Source organism: Rana temporaria, chromosome 5 (genome assembly GCF_905171775.1).
Source record: "Rana temporaria chromosome 5, aRanTem1.1, whole genome shotgun sequence".
Lineage (NCBI taxonomy): Eukaryota > Metazoa > Chordata > Amphibia > Anura > Ranidae > Rana > Rana temporaria.
The window spans coordinates 51,990,048-52,006,577 of record NC_053493.1 but is presented as its reverse complement, the minus strand read 5'-3'; the positions used below and the strand labels follow the sequence as shown (position 1 = coordinate 52,006,577).

The following is a 16,530-nucleotide window of genomic DNA, read 5'->3' as shown; positions in this document are numbered from 1 at the left end:
GAATTGAAAGCGCTGTAAAAACGCCTTACCCTTTCACACTGAGGCACTGCAAAAACGCCCTAAAAAAGTTAGGGTCTTAGCGGTGCTTTACCAGCGTTTTTCGGGTGCTGGCAGTGTGAAAGAGTTCTGAAAGCACTCGGGCTTTCCCATTTGGATTTCAGATGAGGCTTCGCTCGAAAAACGCCTTAGTGTCCGATTTGTGCGCCGCAATGTCACAGTCCTAAAAATAGCGCTGCTATACCGCCTGAAAAACTCCTGGCCAGCAACCCTAATGTGAAAGCCCGAAGGTCTTTCGCACTGAGGCGATGCGCTGGCGGGAGACAAAAAAATCTCCTGTCAGAGGAGCGGCGTGTATACCGCTCCTTCACCGCTCCTTCCCATTCAAAACAATGGGAACCGCGGCAATACCACCCGCAATGCTCCTCTGCAGAGGCACACTGCGGGTGGTATTAACCCTTTATCGGCCGCTAGCGGGGGTAAACACCGCACCGCTAGCGGCCGATTCCCGCAGCAATCCCGGCGGTATAACGCCGCTATTTTTAGCGGCGTTATACCGCCACCGCGGCTCCCGCCCCAGTCTGAAAGGGGCCTAAGTCGCTGATTTCCACCATTACTAGTAAAAAAATAAATACATATACCAGAATACATATTGGACTAAATTGATGAAGAAATTAATTTTTTTTTTTAAATGTTATTGGATATGTTATATAGCAGAAAGTAAGAAATATACATATATATATTTTTTTCAAAACTGTCAGTATTTTTTTTGTTTATAGCGCAAAAAATAAACATGCAGAGGTGATCAAATACCACCAAAAGAAAGCTCTACTTGTGAGAAAAAAAGGACATACATTTTATTTGGGTACATCATCGCACAACTGGGCAATTGTCAGTTAAAGTAACGCAGTGCCGTATCGCAAAAAATGGCCTGGTCATGAAGGGGGGTAAATCTTCTGGAGGGCAAGTGGTTAATATAGTTTGCTGGCTATGACATTTCTTTGTACACTAACATTAAACACGTTTCTTTGTGTTGAACACAGGTTCGCCTGCTGCAGAGAGTATTACGTCGGCCCTTTCACAGGCAGGAGATGGCAGAACTTGCTGGGTACTCCCAGAAACCTCCAGAATGGGCTAAAAACATAAAAGTAAGCTGCTCGTCATAACACACAAAGTCAAGCACACCGTTTTTTTTTCAATCAAGACAAATTAAAATGTAAAACACAATCTCCTTCTCCTGGTTTATTTGTTCTAGAAGTCGAATTTCCGCTGTGTTTTTCCTACTACATGTTAAAGAATAATAACTAGCATCTTACTGGCTGCTATTGGGATTATCCCTGTTTTTCCTTTATTACAGTTTTTACTAAATGATCCCCAGTGTATTTCTGCCTAAAAATATACCACAGTTTTATGCGGACAATGCCCTTGGGCAGCGCTGGTTGATATCAGTTATGCCAAAAGATAATTTCTTTGGAAATTCAAACATCCTGTAATTGCTGCCATTAATTATGATGCCAGAACACAGCTGGCGGAGCAGGTCTGTGCTAATTTGGAGCAGGTGGTCCTCATAGGTGTAGCCAGCCCCTTCCAGCCTCTGGTGTTAACACAACAAACCTTGCTGCATGCTAACTTCTCTTTCTAGCTTGATTGCTTTCACCTCGCGTTTCATGTGCATAAAACACTTCATTTTCTTGTACGTTATGAGATTCTGCGCTGTTTAAGCCTTCCACAGTAAATCCCATCAAAACATGTATTCATCTCTGTCCATTTAAGCTTGGGAGATCCTGGATCAGCATGTGTGACGTTGCACATGAAAATTACAAGGCTGTTCTGTTGTGTGACCTTATGCTGGCCATATACTATACGAAAATCTACCAAAATTCGGTCGTTTCGACAGTTTGTTAGTTTTTCAGCCAGTTATTGGGCACAAAATCGATAATTGTTGGGACATTTTTGAGCCGAAAAATGAAGGACAAGTTTGGATATTTTCTGCCGAACAAACGATAAATTGAAAGGTTAATGTGTTTCCCATCCCAAACTGTCAGGGGGGACACAAGCTGCACTGGGGGGGGGGGGCTGCACTGGGGGGGGGGGGACACAGGCTGCACTGGGGGGGGGGGACACAGGCTGCACTGGGGGGGACGCAGGCTGCACTGGTAGACACAGGCAGCATTGGTGGACACGGGCAGGCTGCATTAGTGGACATGGATAAAGTTGTTGTTAAAGCGGAGTTCCGGCCACAATTTCACTTTTTAAATATAAATACCCCTGTAATACACAAGCTTAATGTATTCTAGTAAAGTTAGTCTGTAAACTAAGGTCCGTTTTGTTAGATTGTTACAGCATTTGGACACTTTATAAAATAGAAATTGACTGGGGCCATCTTAAGTGTGGGCATCATGAAGCCAGACTGTATGACTTCCTGGATTTCGGCCTTGCAGATATCGCACATGCTCAGTGCTGCACAAGCAGTGTAATAGGTTTCAGATCAGGTTTCAGCACCTGTACTGTCCAAGTCACATGATTCTTCGAGACTGGGGAGTGCACAGACTCCTGGAAAGTTACACCCACTACATTCCCAGGAGTCTGTGCGGTGTAGGTTAGGAAGCTTAAGCACCTAGGTGCAGGAAGAGGGAAGATTAACTATTCTGCCTAGCAACAACACTTTGAAGGCATCTAAAAAAAAAAAATATTTTCTTAAAGGACTTTTTTTTAAAACTACTGATGTAATGTTATATTTATGGGTGGAACTCCACTTTAATATTTATTTTTATAACTTAACTCTGCATAAAACGTTTACCGTATATACTCGAGTATAAGCCGACCCGAATATAAGCCGAGGCACCTAATTTTACCACAAAAAAACGACGAAAACGTATTGACTCAAGTATAAGCCTAGGGTGGGAAATGCAGCAGCTACTGGTACGGTAAATTTAAAAAGTTGGTCACTATTCCTTCCACTGATACTAATGATGGGTAACTTTTCTTTCCACTGGCACCAAAAATCACTGACAACAACCATGGGTTACTATTCCTCCCACTTACACCAATGAAGGGTCACTTTTCTTTTGTGTTTATTTAAACTGCTGAATGTTTATGGTAGGCATTCTTTTTAATGCGAAGCATAGCCATACATCCCAAGTTGTGAGATAATACAGAAATCTTCTCTGCCAGCTTCTCTCATCCACTACCTTAGTTTACTGACAACATTGTTGCCATACCTCTTAGCCGCTCCGATGATCTGGCCATTCCACGCCTGCGCCAAAGGACTCCACAGTCAAAGAAACTGCCAGGTTTGAGCCGTGGCTACAACAAAATGGTGGTGACTCGTAAACAATGTTCGACCTCTAGAGGTGGATCGTCACGCTATTCAGAATCTGTGGCGGTCGCAGTAACAGCACAAATCGGCCCAGGAGAGACTAGCGAACACCCACACATGCCGGAGTGGCCCCGGAGAGACTGGAGAACACCCACACATACTGGAGCGGCCCCGGAGTAACCAGAGAACAGCATGTGGTCTTACTCGAGTATAAGCAGAGGGGGGCATTTTCAGCATGAAAAAAAGGGCTTAAAAACTTGGCTTATACTCGAGTATATATGGTAAGTGTAATTTCATGAGATAATTTATGGGGGCAGGGTAGGCGTTGGGCGAGGCAACTGGTGGTGAAGGAGGCCTGGCTAGTAGCTCAGGACTTGAAATTTTAAACCCTGCTTTACAGTGTCCTATAAGACTTGGAAAAGTACAGTCACATGGCTAAAAAGCAAAGATCCTTGACCTTGTGTAAAGTTTTGTGAACTGAGCCATTGACTTAACCATTGGTCATTACAAGAATCATTACTGCCTGGCATAGCAAATATAGGCATAGGCAACATCTAGAAATGTTATTTGTGGCAAACGGTACCAAGGAAAACTTACATTTTGCCTTGAATTACTTCTAAAATTATCAGTTAATTTCCTGTGCCTTGAGTCTCATAACTTTATATCTCCAGTGCGAGATCACCTAAGGCACTGCTGCCTCTGACTGCTAGCCTCAACTGATTTGGAGTGATATTTGGTGATGTCACTACTGTGCTATTTGCAGAAGAGGAATCTGCACCTAAAGACCTGCAGTGCATAGTTCACCATGCTTCTTACATTACATGTTGTACATCTATGCTTCCATTAACTTTCCTGGTGCTTCTTAAATATTCCTCCACTGGTTATCAAATTACCAGTGATCAGGAAGAAGATTTGACATGAATATGTAAAGGCCTGCTGTCTACCAAAATGGCCACTTCCACATGGAGACACAGTGCTTGGCTACAAGAACATGAAGAACAAGTCAGGACATCAGGTGCAGCTGCTTTCACTTTCAGTTTGTCTGTTATGTTGAATTGGAGTGGTAAGGGCGCTTACAGCCCACCATAGCAGGGACTAAGGGCCAAATCCACAAAGACCCGGCGTAACGGCGAAATTCTAATTTAAGTTACACTGCCTTAAAATTTCTACCTAAGTGCCCGATCCACAAAGCACTTACCTAGAAATTTCTGGCCGTGTAACTTAAATTCCGCCGGCGCAAGGCGTTCCTCATTTCAATGAGGCGTGCTCCGGCGCCGGACGTACTGCGCATGCTCGTGACGTAATTTTCCCGACGTGCATAGCGCGAAATTACGTTACGCCGGGCTTTGTGGATTGCGACGGGTCAATAAAGTTGCGTCGGGAAAAAAAAAAGATACGGCGCAAAAAAAAAATTCTAATTCTAAAAAAAAACGCGTCGCTAGACAGAAGGGTCTGCTTTTACATGGTGTACTAACTTTACACCATGTAAAAGCAGCCCTAATTTTGCGTATGCAACTTAATACTTTCGGAGAAAAAACGAAGCAGAAAAGCTTCGTAGATCTCCGTAAGTGCTAATTTGCATACCCGAGGCGGCATTTCGACACAAAATGCCCCCAGCGGCGGATGCGGTACTGCATCCTAAGATCCGGCAGTGTAATTCAATTACACATGCCGGATCTTCTCCCTAACTATGGAAAACTGATTCTGTGGATCAGTTCCATAGTTAGGACCAGGGATACGACGGAGTAACAGCAGTTACTCCGTCGTATCTCTTTTGAGGATTTGGCCCTAAGTGACTAGATACAGGGGGCCAAATCCACAAAGAGCCGGCGTAACGTACATTTTTCCATTTAAGTTACACTGCCTTAAAATTTCTACCTAAGTGCCCGATCCACAAAGCACGTACCTAGAAATTTTCGGCTGTGTAACTTAAATTCCGCCGGCGCAAGGCGTTCCTCTTCAAATGGGGGCGATTCCCATTTAAATTAGGCGCGCTCCCGCGCCGGCCGTACTGCGCATGCTCGTGACGTCATTTTCCCGACATGCATAGCGCGAAATTACGTTACGCCGAGCTTTGTGGATCGCGTCGGGTCAATAAAGTTGCGTCGGAAAAAAAAAAGATACGGCGGGAAAAAAAAATTCAAAACAAAAAAAAAAAATCGCGTCGCTGGACAGAAGGGTCTGTTTTTACATGGTGTAAACAGTTTACACTTTGTAAAAGCAGCCCTAATTTTGCGTTTGCAAACTAAGACTTACGGAGAAAAAACGAAGCGTAAAAGCTTTGTGGATCTCCGTAAGTGCTAATTTGCATACCCGAGGCGGATGCGGTACTGCATCCTAAGATCCGGCAGTGTAAGTCCCTTACAAATGTCGGATCTTCTGCCTAACTATGGAAAACTGATTCTGTGGATCAGTTCCATAGTTAGAAACAGGGATACGACGGCGTAACAGCAGTTACGCCGGCGTATCCCTTTTGAGGATCAGACCCAGCTTACCTACTACATAGCATCTACACTGCATGCTTATTCGCCAAAACTGTTTATAAGAGCACCATCGCTGCTTAAGGGCCCCAACTATAGCCAGCAGAACAGCATAAAGGACCCTACAAAGCCATTCTACTAGCACCAACAACATATGCAGGATTTTACATTCACATCAGGCCCTGCCCTCAAGGCACAAGATAATTGAGCGCACTCCTGACATGTACAGATGCACGTATTAGGAAGGGGAGAAGGGAAAGGGGAGAGAGGGAGGGGCACTGGTCACAACAAGTGATCTGAAGGGGGTTAATGGAAATGCATTAGTCCGTAATAAATGTCCATAAATCCTGTTATATGTAGCTTCCGCTGAGTGGCTGCCGACTGTCAGAGAAGTAATCTGAAGGACAACAAGAGAAGAAAAGAGTGGCGCCTTCTAAGCGTAGCAAGTAAGTTTTATTCAAATAAAAGCATGTAAAAGAAGTTTACTCACAAAAGGAGCAACATAAAGGGCTTCATAAGATATCAGTTCATCCGTTCTGGTCCCAGGGAAGACTGCAGTCGCTCGGTGTCCAAAAGACTGAATTTGGCTAAATCCTTTGCCTCAGATGGCTGCGGCTGGGGGAGCCGAATGCTCACGGAACGCTGGAGAAGGGAGCTTGTTTCCCGAGTGTGCTGCCCTCAAGGCGCTTACAAGTTTTGCCGAAATTTCTTTGTCAGGAGTGCCAAAGTAAGCTGTACATTATTAACAAGTATACATAAGCAATTTCATATTTACATACATTACATTTGTCAATTCAATCCGGTCTTATCATCAAGTCACACTTACCCAAAATAGAAGTTATAAAAAAAAAAAAAAGAAACATATAATCCCTGCATCTATCAATCAAATGAAGATGTCTGTCAATACCTTATATATAGTTACATAGGGCCAGATTCACAGTGAGAGTACGCCGGCGTATCTACTGATACTCCGGCGTACTTTCAAAGTTGCCGCGTCGTATCTTTAGTTTGAATCCTCAAACCAAGATACGACGGCTTCTGGCTTCAATCCGACAGGCGTACGGCTTTGTACGCCTTCGGATTGTAGGTGCAATACTTTGGCGCCCGCTGGGTGGAGTTTGCGTCGTTTTCAGCGTCGGGTATGCAAATTAGCTTTTCCCGGCGATCCACGAAGCACGCGCGGTCGTCGCATTCTCTTACGTCGTCGCTAGTCGGCTTTTCCTGGCGTATAGTTAAAGCTGCTATTCTGTGGCGTATAGATAGACTTGCCATGTTAAAGTATGGTAAGATACGGCGGCGTAGCGTATCACTGATACGCTGCGCCAGGGCAAATGTATCTGAATCTGGCCCTATGTATTCATACCCCTTAAAATTTTACACATTTTGTCACGTTACAATTAAAAACGTAAATGTATTTTATTGGGATTTTATGTGATAGCCCAACACAAAGTGGCGCATGATTGTGAAGTTGAAGGAAAATGATAAATATTTTTCAAAATTTCTTACAAATAAATATGTGAAAAGTGTGGTGTGCTTTTGTATTCAGCCCCATTTACTCTGATATTTAATCCTCTCTAGTTTATTCAGTTTTTTTTTCATGCCCAAGAACTTCAATCGTTCCAGGTTTTAGTTTTTTTAAAATGAGCAGATACACTGCTGTTTACACCCCCTTCTTTACACCACTTGTGTTGTAAGATATAAATCGTTTATCTGATATTCTTTTTGAGTAGTACTTAAGTCAGTACATCTCCTACACCCAAAAAGCCTTTTATATCCAGGAAAGTACATTTTTCTCAGTACTTGGGTTAATAATTATATCCAAGTTTAGTGCTTTCCTTCATGTGAGGGGCAGGAGTCCTAATGCCTAATCACCTAATGCAGTGGTCATCAACCCTGTCCTCAGGGCCCACTAACAGGCCAGGTTTTATGTATTACCATGGGGAGATGCAGTCTAGAATACTGCAATCACTGAGCAGCAAATGATATCACCTGTCATGTATTTGAGTTATCTTGCAAACCTGGCCTGTTAGTGGGCCCTGTAGGGCAGGGTTGATGACCACTGACCTAATGAAATGAGCAAGTGTTTTCATTATGCTGTCTACTTCATTATCCTTATTTATGTTTTTATTTATTTATTTTTTCCTATCAATAGTACCTGCTCTTTGGATTTATTTTTTCTAAATCTTCCTTTTTATAACCTTGGTCTGTCAGTCTATTAACATTTTTTTTAATGTAAATAATCATCTTGTAGCACACAATTTTTTTTTATATACACAAATTGTCATTGAGGTATATTGTACAACCATCTAGATCAGGCATGTCCAAAGTCCGGCCCGGCAGCCAAATGCGGCCCCCCTGTTGATTTAATGTGGCCCCCCTGGGGATTTGGATATACATATTGTTTGTGGCCCCCAGGGCCACAAAATATATATACTGTATTTATTGGCGCTGTCTTGGAGGAGACAGGACGAGCGTCGTCGGATTACATGAAGAGAATCTCCTGTTTACTCAGCAGCGTCTCTATTGCAAGTCCTGTCTCCTGGGATGCCATTGGATGACTGTTCTGTCTATCATAGGAGGCGGGACTTTGTATTAAAGAGGCCACAGAGTAAACAAGAGATTCTCCTGTTTGTAATCTGTTGACACTCGTCCCGTCCCCTCCCTCTGCCCTCCGAGGCTGCAGATGGGCATTGATCAGGCTGCATTGGTTGCAATGGTAAGGCTGCATTGGTTGCAATGGTAAGGCTGCATTCATGGCAATGGTAAGGCTGCATTCATGTCAATGGTAAGCCCGTGCGTGTTATACACTGATTAAATACGGTATATACAAATAACACCCCAAGCTCATCCTTAATCCTTAGACCTAAGCAGCACAAAAGAAATATATACAGTATATCCAAATAACACGCCCAAGCTCATCTCTTCACCACACACAGCCACAAAGGCAAGATAATTCTTGTTGAGCAGTGTATTAGTGCTGAAACGAACACACTTAGACCAAATTTTAATGGTTCAAAGAATGTCAGGCAAAATAGTCGGCCCTCGCGCATGTTCACTTCATCAAATCTGGCCCTCTTTGAAAAAAGTTTGGACACCCCTGATCTAGATGGTGACAACTGGACACTGGGATATAGCCATTATCCTTCATTAGCCATATCCTTCATTATATTTATTTGTTTTTATTCTGCATTTATTACTTTCTATCAACAGTACCCGCTCTTAGGATTTGTTTTTTCTAAATCTTCCTTTTTATATCCTTGATATACAAGTCTGTTAAAAAAAAATTAAAGACGGCGCTGTGTACGCCGCGTCCCATATCCATTTTGCACTATTACCTCGTTTTTATGTAAGAGTCCACTTTAGCAATTTAATAAAGACACCCCTCTTTTTAAACCGTACTTCACTATTGGAAGCATCTGTTTTTTCCTCTCTCTCTCTCCCTCTTACTGGAGCATTGAGCACCTGCACAGATCTGTCATCCGTCTTCGGATCAGAGTCAGTCACAGAGGAAAGTGACCATTGTAGAGGATAACACTGGGAAGGATTGTGACACACATCCCTGGATACACATACATCCATGCTACATGCTCACATCTTACTACATTAAGGTGAGAGTTCTGGGAGACTGATTATGGATGCTTTTATATCTGTACTATGATTCACCATCAGCCATCTTTGTGAAGATTGCCTATTGATGCCCATTATTCTTCCGATCTAGAACATTTTCTCCTCATATAGGACATTGCCCATCTCCATTACCATTTATTGGTTCACCTGTGTTATTCACAGTATATTCAAATTTATTTTATTTTTTCACCAGGCATTCAATGTATTTTCTATGTTATGCCATCTATTCACTATAAGCCAGGGATCCTCAAACTACGGCCCTCCAGCTGTTGTAGAACTACACATCCCATGAGGCATTGTAACACACTGACATTCACAGACATGACTAGGCATGATGGGAATTGTAGTTCCTGAACAACTGGAGGGCCGTAGTTTGAAGACCCATGCTATAAGCCAGGGGTCCTCAAACTATGGCCCTCCAGTTGTTCAGGAACTACAATTCCCATCATGCCTAGTCATGTCTGTAAATGTCAGAGTTTTACAATGCCTCATGGGACTTGTAGTTCTGCAACAGCTGGAGGGCCGTAGTTTGAAGATCCCTGCTATAAGCCATCACAGTTTTAGTGGTTGATAGTTTTGAAGGTTGTTGGACAACCATCTAGATGGTGACAACTAGACACTGGGATATAGCCATTCCTATCTGATAATTTGAAATGTACTTTATTATGTATCTCTTCATCAATATTTAACAAATTAAGATCCCAAAAACTACCCTCTTTGATAAAACGAGCTGATAATGTTCATTTTAATCACCATATAATTATTTTCTTCCTATAGCAAATTAACAAGAAAACTATCTTTAAAAGGTTTATAGAATGTGGGCATTGTTTACTGTATACAATTGTTTTGCCATTTGTCCATGTACAGATTTGCAAGTCTGGATGAAAACTTGGCTCCCATAGCTGCCCCCACTTTTTGTGCATACATTTTCCTTTAAACCCCCAAAAAAAGTTTCCTAAACAAAATAAAATAGATTCCAGAATAACATATCTGTGTATCTGGGGCATGTCTTTATCCTTTTCCAAAGCTAATTATACTCATTCCTAGCTTTGCTTATGTTGGATAATAGTGTATAGAGAGGACACATCTGTTGTAACAAGAATACAGTTCTCATCCAAAGTCATCCCCTGTAAAAATATAATAATAGTTTTGTATCTCTCAAGTAAGTCTAAGCGAATATAACAAATGGTTGTATCAACATATTCCCAAAGCCCAACTGTTAGGGAATCAATCCCACTTACAATAAGTCTTCTTGACAGAAATAAATCATTTTTATGAACTTTAGGTAAATAATACATTAAGGGGATATGGCTAGCCAAAGAAACTAAATATGAAGCCTCTTATTTATGATTCTCTTTTATCAGCAGAGGTTTTTAAAGCGGGATTCCACCCGTGATTTTTTTTATTTTAAAGTCAGCAGCTACTAACACTGTAGCTGCTGACTTTTAATAAGGACACTTGCTTGTCCTAGTCGCCTGCGATGTCAGGCCCCTTGACGACGATCGCTCGATCCTGGCGCCTCCATCTTCACTAAGTTTCCTACTGCGCATGCATGACTCGCGCGGCGCTTTGTGAATGGGCGGCTGCCTCCTGGGATACACACAGTTCCCAGAAGGCAGCGCGCCCCATTCACCAGAAGACACCGCGACGGAGGACAAGACAGAAGTTCCACCGCAGTGGAGGAAGAGGCAGAAGAGCTACTTCCGCATAGCAACTGCCCTTTCAGGTGAGTATAAAAAAAAAATCTATTTATTTTAAGATTTTTTGGGGGGGGGAAAAAAGGGTGGAACTCAAGTTTAACTTGGCTCTATATATTGATGTGGGAACCGTCTGTGAAAACTAATAGGTGTCACTATTACTAGGGAGTCAATTTTCTTAGAGCGTTTTTTTTGGTAAAGTGGATGTAAACCCGGGTCATGGAATTTGCGCTGAGCACATACAGTTAGGTCCATATATATTTGGACACAGGCACAATTTTCATACTTTTGGCCTCTGTATGCCACCAGAATAAGTTTAAAACGAAACAATCCAAATGAATTTGAAGTGCAGACTTTCAGCTTTTATTGGAGGGGTTGAACATAAATATCAAGTACAAATTTTAGGAACTGCAACCATTTTTCTCATGAGATTGCAGGCCTCACCCTCCCAAAGCAACCTTCCCAGATACAAATAACTGAACAAATACCAGAACACTTTATCTTTTGGCAAAAACTTGGCCGCGACACCTTTATTGTTTTTTCACAAATAATTATTATTTCATAAACTTTATTATCACTCAAACTTTGATAAACATTCCAACAACATATTCTACCTGCTCAGTTGTCAGAACTTGAACAGTAGCTCAACTTTAAATATAAATACAGTCCCCACATGTCGGGCTTGAGCATCAAGCCCGGCCCACCCCAAGCCTTTTCAATGATGTTCTGCAAACCTAAGTTAAATATGTCATTACCAACCTCAGATAAGTGGACTCCATCCCACCTATACAACCCTGGATATCCCCCTTCCAGATCTACATGCCGGTACGAAAACCCCCCTATCTGCGGCATGAATTTCTCCAGGGCCCTATTTACTCTCTTCCTCATCTTTTCCATGACTCTCCTCTGTACAGATGAGAGCCATAAAAAGGCGAGAAACCACCTCTGAAAATATTATTGTTGTACCTGGGAAATTTGTGCAAAAATTATCATGCTTGATCATGAACAGTAAATCTAACGTCTTAACGTTCCCCACATCGTTACCTCCCAGATGAATTATCAACATAGATGGCAACGGCCATACCGAACATAACCTGTTTAAATGAAAGTTCAGCTGAAACCACTGAAGGCCTCTTATGCCTTTCCATAATAATTGAAACTGGTCCGAGTGCAGGGACAAGTTCGATGAGTAGTTGCGTTGCGCAGCTCTCTTTTGCGCCCAGTATACAAATGAGTGCCCCAGAATCCAGACTGTGGGCTGGGTACCTAAAATTCAAACAAACAAATTAGGACGCACATACAATTTAAAACATTTAGGCCCCGTACTCACGACCAAACATGCAGACCAGTTTCAGCAGACATGTTTGGCCGTGTGTTGGCCCGAGCGGACCATTTTCGGGCGGATCGGACAGGTTTCCAGCGGACAACTGTTTCCTGGACTTGCTTTAAAACAGTCCGCTGGAAACCTGTCCGGCCGGACATGTACGGTCGTCTGTACAGACCTACCGTACATGTCCTGCCGCCCGCCATCCCTCGCATGCGTCGAATGACTTCGACGCATGCGTGGAAGCATTTTAAAGGCGGGCCGCCCACGTCGCCGCGTCATTGTCGCGGCGACACCGCGTCATCGACGCGGCAACACCGCGGACACGCCCCGCGTATTGTTTTACGCGCGGACTTCTGTTCGATGGTGTGTATAGCCATCGAACAGAAGTCCCCGGGCAGTCCCCGGCCAGACATGTCCGATGGAAACGGTCTGCAGACTGTTTTCATCGGACATGTCCTGCCGTGAGTACAAGGCCTGAGACTTCCACCTCCCCAGTGTCTTAGGGCCAGATTCACAAAAGAGATACGACGGCGTATCTCCTGATACGCCGTCGTATCTCTGTTTCTATCTATGCGACTGATTCATAGAATCAGTTACGCATAGATATCCCTAAGATCCGACAGGTGTAATTGTTTTACACTGTCGGATCTTAGGATGCAGTACCGCGGCCGCCGCTGGGGGGAGTTTGCGTCGTAAACCAGCGTCGGGTATGCAAATTAGCAGTTACGGTGATCCACGACGGTTTTTCGCATTCGCTACATCGCCGCTAGTCTAGTTTCCCGTCGCAAAGTTAGTCGTCGTTTTGGGTGCCTTAACTTTACACAGCCCATGTTAAAGTATGGCCGTCGTTCCCGCGTCGAAATTTAAAAAATAACGTTGTTTGCGTAAGCCGTCCGGGAATACGGAATTACGCTGCGCGCGTCGCCGTTCAAAAAAATGACGTCACGGCGCGCAAAGCACGACGGGAATTGCGAAACAGAGCATGCGCAGTCGGTCGGGCGCGGGAGCGCGCCTAATTTAAATGGCACACGCCCATTTGAATTGGCCCGCCTTGCGCCGGAGGCCGCGGGCGTAGTTTTCATCGCAAGTGCTTTGTGAATCAGGCACTTGCGATGAAAACTAGCGGCGGTGTAACGTATCTACGATAGGTTACGCCGCCGCGATTCTACGTGAATCTGGCCCTTAATGTCTGCTTCTGGAAAACCCAACCTTGCCGCCTCCGAGGCTGCGCCTATCCGAAATTAATGGGAGGAAAACCTAAAATTAGTCCCATACTATCCAGACTCTTTTTCCGGACTGCGTCGAATTGATATTTTATAAGGGGTAGGGAATCCGCATGGACGAGAAATAATCCCTCCCCGGGAAGCCTCAACCCCAGGAATTCCCTTACTAAAGCCACAGGGCACATGAATCCATCATCGTGCTCCTTTAAATGCACCCATTTACCCTTACTACATTGATCTGTTTTGCAAATATGAACTCTCTACTGATCCAACAATACCTGATCCAAACGAATCACAGTAACACCCTGCTTGTTGGCTGGGACCAACTCCGATATGCGGAAAGCACCAAAAAAGGCCAGCGCAAAAGCTGTCCTAAATAATAAGGCTTCGTGAAGGGAAAAACAAACCTTTGAAGTAACCCTGCAGAGGCCACTGAGAATGTCGAAGGAAATTGGTCATCTGTTATCTGTGACAAAATTCAACTTCTTGTACCCCTTCAGTGCCTGTTTCACAGAGAAATAAAAAGTACAAGGCTTCAAACCTAATAATCGAAAGAAGAATAAAATGCCGGCTAACGTTCTGGCCACATGGCTACTAGATAGACGCTGCTGCATTAGACTGGACAAAAACATCAGAATAGCGCCTTAAACCGAGCGCCTTCCTCACAGGCGAAGGCTATCCAACTGCTCCAAGCTGCAAAGTAACACAACCAAGTCTTAGGGGCCAATGAACCCCTAATAGCATCCATTACAGCACTCAGATCATCTCCCACAGATGGGCCGGGCATGGAGTGCCATCCACGTCCGCCTCTGGAAGCAAAAGCCGAAAGCGATCCACCTGAAAATCCGCTACATTATTCAATATCCCTGGAACTTACTTAGCCTTTAACCAAATGTTGAATTTAAGGCATCTAAACACCACCTGACGCAAAATCTTAATTACCAACACAGAACTGGATGAAAGACAATTCACTGCGTATAACACACCTTTGTTATCGGTTTCCACCAATATTTTCCTGTTGGCAAACTCTGAGCCCCACAGCTCCAAAGCCACCAAAATTGGAAACTCGAGCAAAACCACATTTCTTGTAGCACCTGAACATACCCAAGCATCCGGCCATGCTGCACAGCACCAATGTGATCTCCAGTTTGCACCGAATCCTTTTGAACCCGCGGCGTCCTTGAACAAACAAAAGTCCCGTGCTACAACTAATTCAGCCTGAAAAAATGACTTGCCATTATAGCAATCAAGCAAACTGGACCAAACCTTCAAATCTTCCTTCAAAGGGCTAGTTAATCTGACGTGATCCCATGGGGATTTCAATCCTGCTATTGCCAAATAAAGACGCCGTGAAAAAATTCTGCCAACAGGCATGATTCTACATGCAAATGCCAATACCCCAAGGAGCGACTGCATTTCTTTCACCAACACCTTTTTCTTGTGCAACGCTGCATTAATAAGCCTCTTCAATTTCTCCAGCTTTACTCCTGGTAACCGAAACTCCATCCTGTGGGTATCTATTTCAATACCTAAAAATTCCATCGTTGGGCTGGGCAAACAAGTCTTTTCATCCGCCAAAGGTACGCCAAACTCTAAGGTCATCTCCTGAAATGCTGTCAACAAATCAAAACAAGCACCCAAGTCCGCTGGACCGACAAATAAAAAATCGTCTAAATAATGCACTATACCGTCTGACCCAGACCGCATGCTTAGTGCCCATTGAAGAAAAGCGAGACTGAGCTGCATTGGGTCTTCCTCTTGTAGTGGGCGCCGTTTGTGGTGGCTGGACACGCCGACCGTTCCTTTTTACCGGTGACTGATAACACGTACGCCTTTTCTGTCCGCCGCGGTGGCCCCGTGACGTCACGCTGCCTCCTTCTTCACTCGGCTCCTCCCGCGGCATGCGATCCTCTATGGCTACCTCTGTAGCTTGTGCTCCTCGCTCGGGCGGCACGCATTTCCGTGCTTTTGCACATGGGGCGGGCCCTGCCATCCTATCTTCAGCCAGTGCACCTCCCTCCTGGTCCGTAAGACGAGCCTCTTCCGACGGCGCTGACGCTAGGCAGTGCCTTAGCCAAGCTTCTCCTCCTACACCGTCCGCCTTCTCCACCAACTGCATGATTAACGCCTCCATCAGGTAAGGAGCTCAAAATTCTCCTGCTGACCGCCGGGAAAAGAGGAAGTACCCCCGCACCTGCTGGCCCTTATATAGCCCCTCTCCAGCACCTCCTGGACTTTCCCAAGCCCCCATTGGCTATTCCTGCCCCACACTACTCCAGCCTTTAAAGGGGAAGGCACTTCCCATCATAAACCTACATACTAACCTACCAATTAACCCTAAATGGGCCTATTTTCCAAAAAGTGATAGGTGGGTGGCCGCAATCTCAAGGCAGTGGCCCCATAATGTGACCACTTTTCTCATTCCATTGGATCTGCTACATTACCTCCTGGGCCTTCCGTTTCCTTCAAATAAGCTAGCTTCATATATCTTGTTAGCCGCCAAGAGAGTCATCCCAATGCACTGGCTATCCTCCACTCCCCCCTCACAAGACCAGCTATTGAAGGTAATCTCCGAAATTCGTGGATTGGAACATATGATGGCTTTGGTGGAGGTTCAACAAGATTTGGAACCTATGGGACAGATCTGAGTTTGGCTTCCCTCTCGAGTCTTGACTGAGCCTGGTGCAGTCACTATGCACCATGTTGTTTGTTCTCCCCTTCTCCCCCATCCTCCTCAGGCTGATATAATTTTCTATAACATCACCTACCCCCTGGTGTATGTATTCGTGCTCTTGTTTTTGGTTCACTGATTTGTCTATGTACTGTTTATGTGTTTATGTTCCTAAGCTTAGTAGACTAT

At 44.2% G+C, this 16,530-nt stretch overlaps 1 protein-coding gene across 2 annotated transcripts in view; it reads left to right on the top strand.

Annotated features, from left to right (window-relative positions):
* LOC120940022 (protein adenylyltransferase SelO-like) overlaps window positions 1-1,224 on the top strand; it is a 90,710-nt gene extending 89,486 nt beyond the window's left edge. For both annotated transcript variants that reach the window (XM_040352547.1, XM_040352548.1), the window contains exon 20: window positions 1,041-1,224. In XM_040352547.1, coding sequence (XP_040208481.1) covers window positions 1,041-1,163 — 123 coding nt within the window. In that variant the 3' untranslated portion in view covers window positions 1,164-1,224. The remainder of the gene's footprint in view (window positions 1-1,040) is intronic.
* Window positions 1,225-16,530: the final 15,306 nt, after the last annotated feature.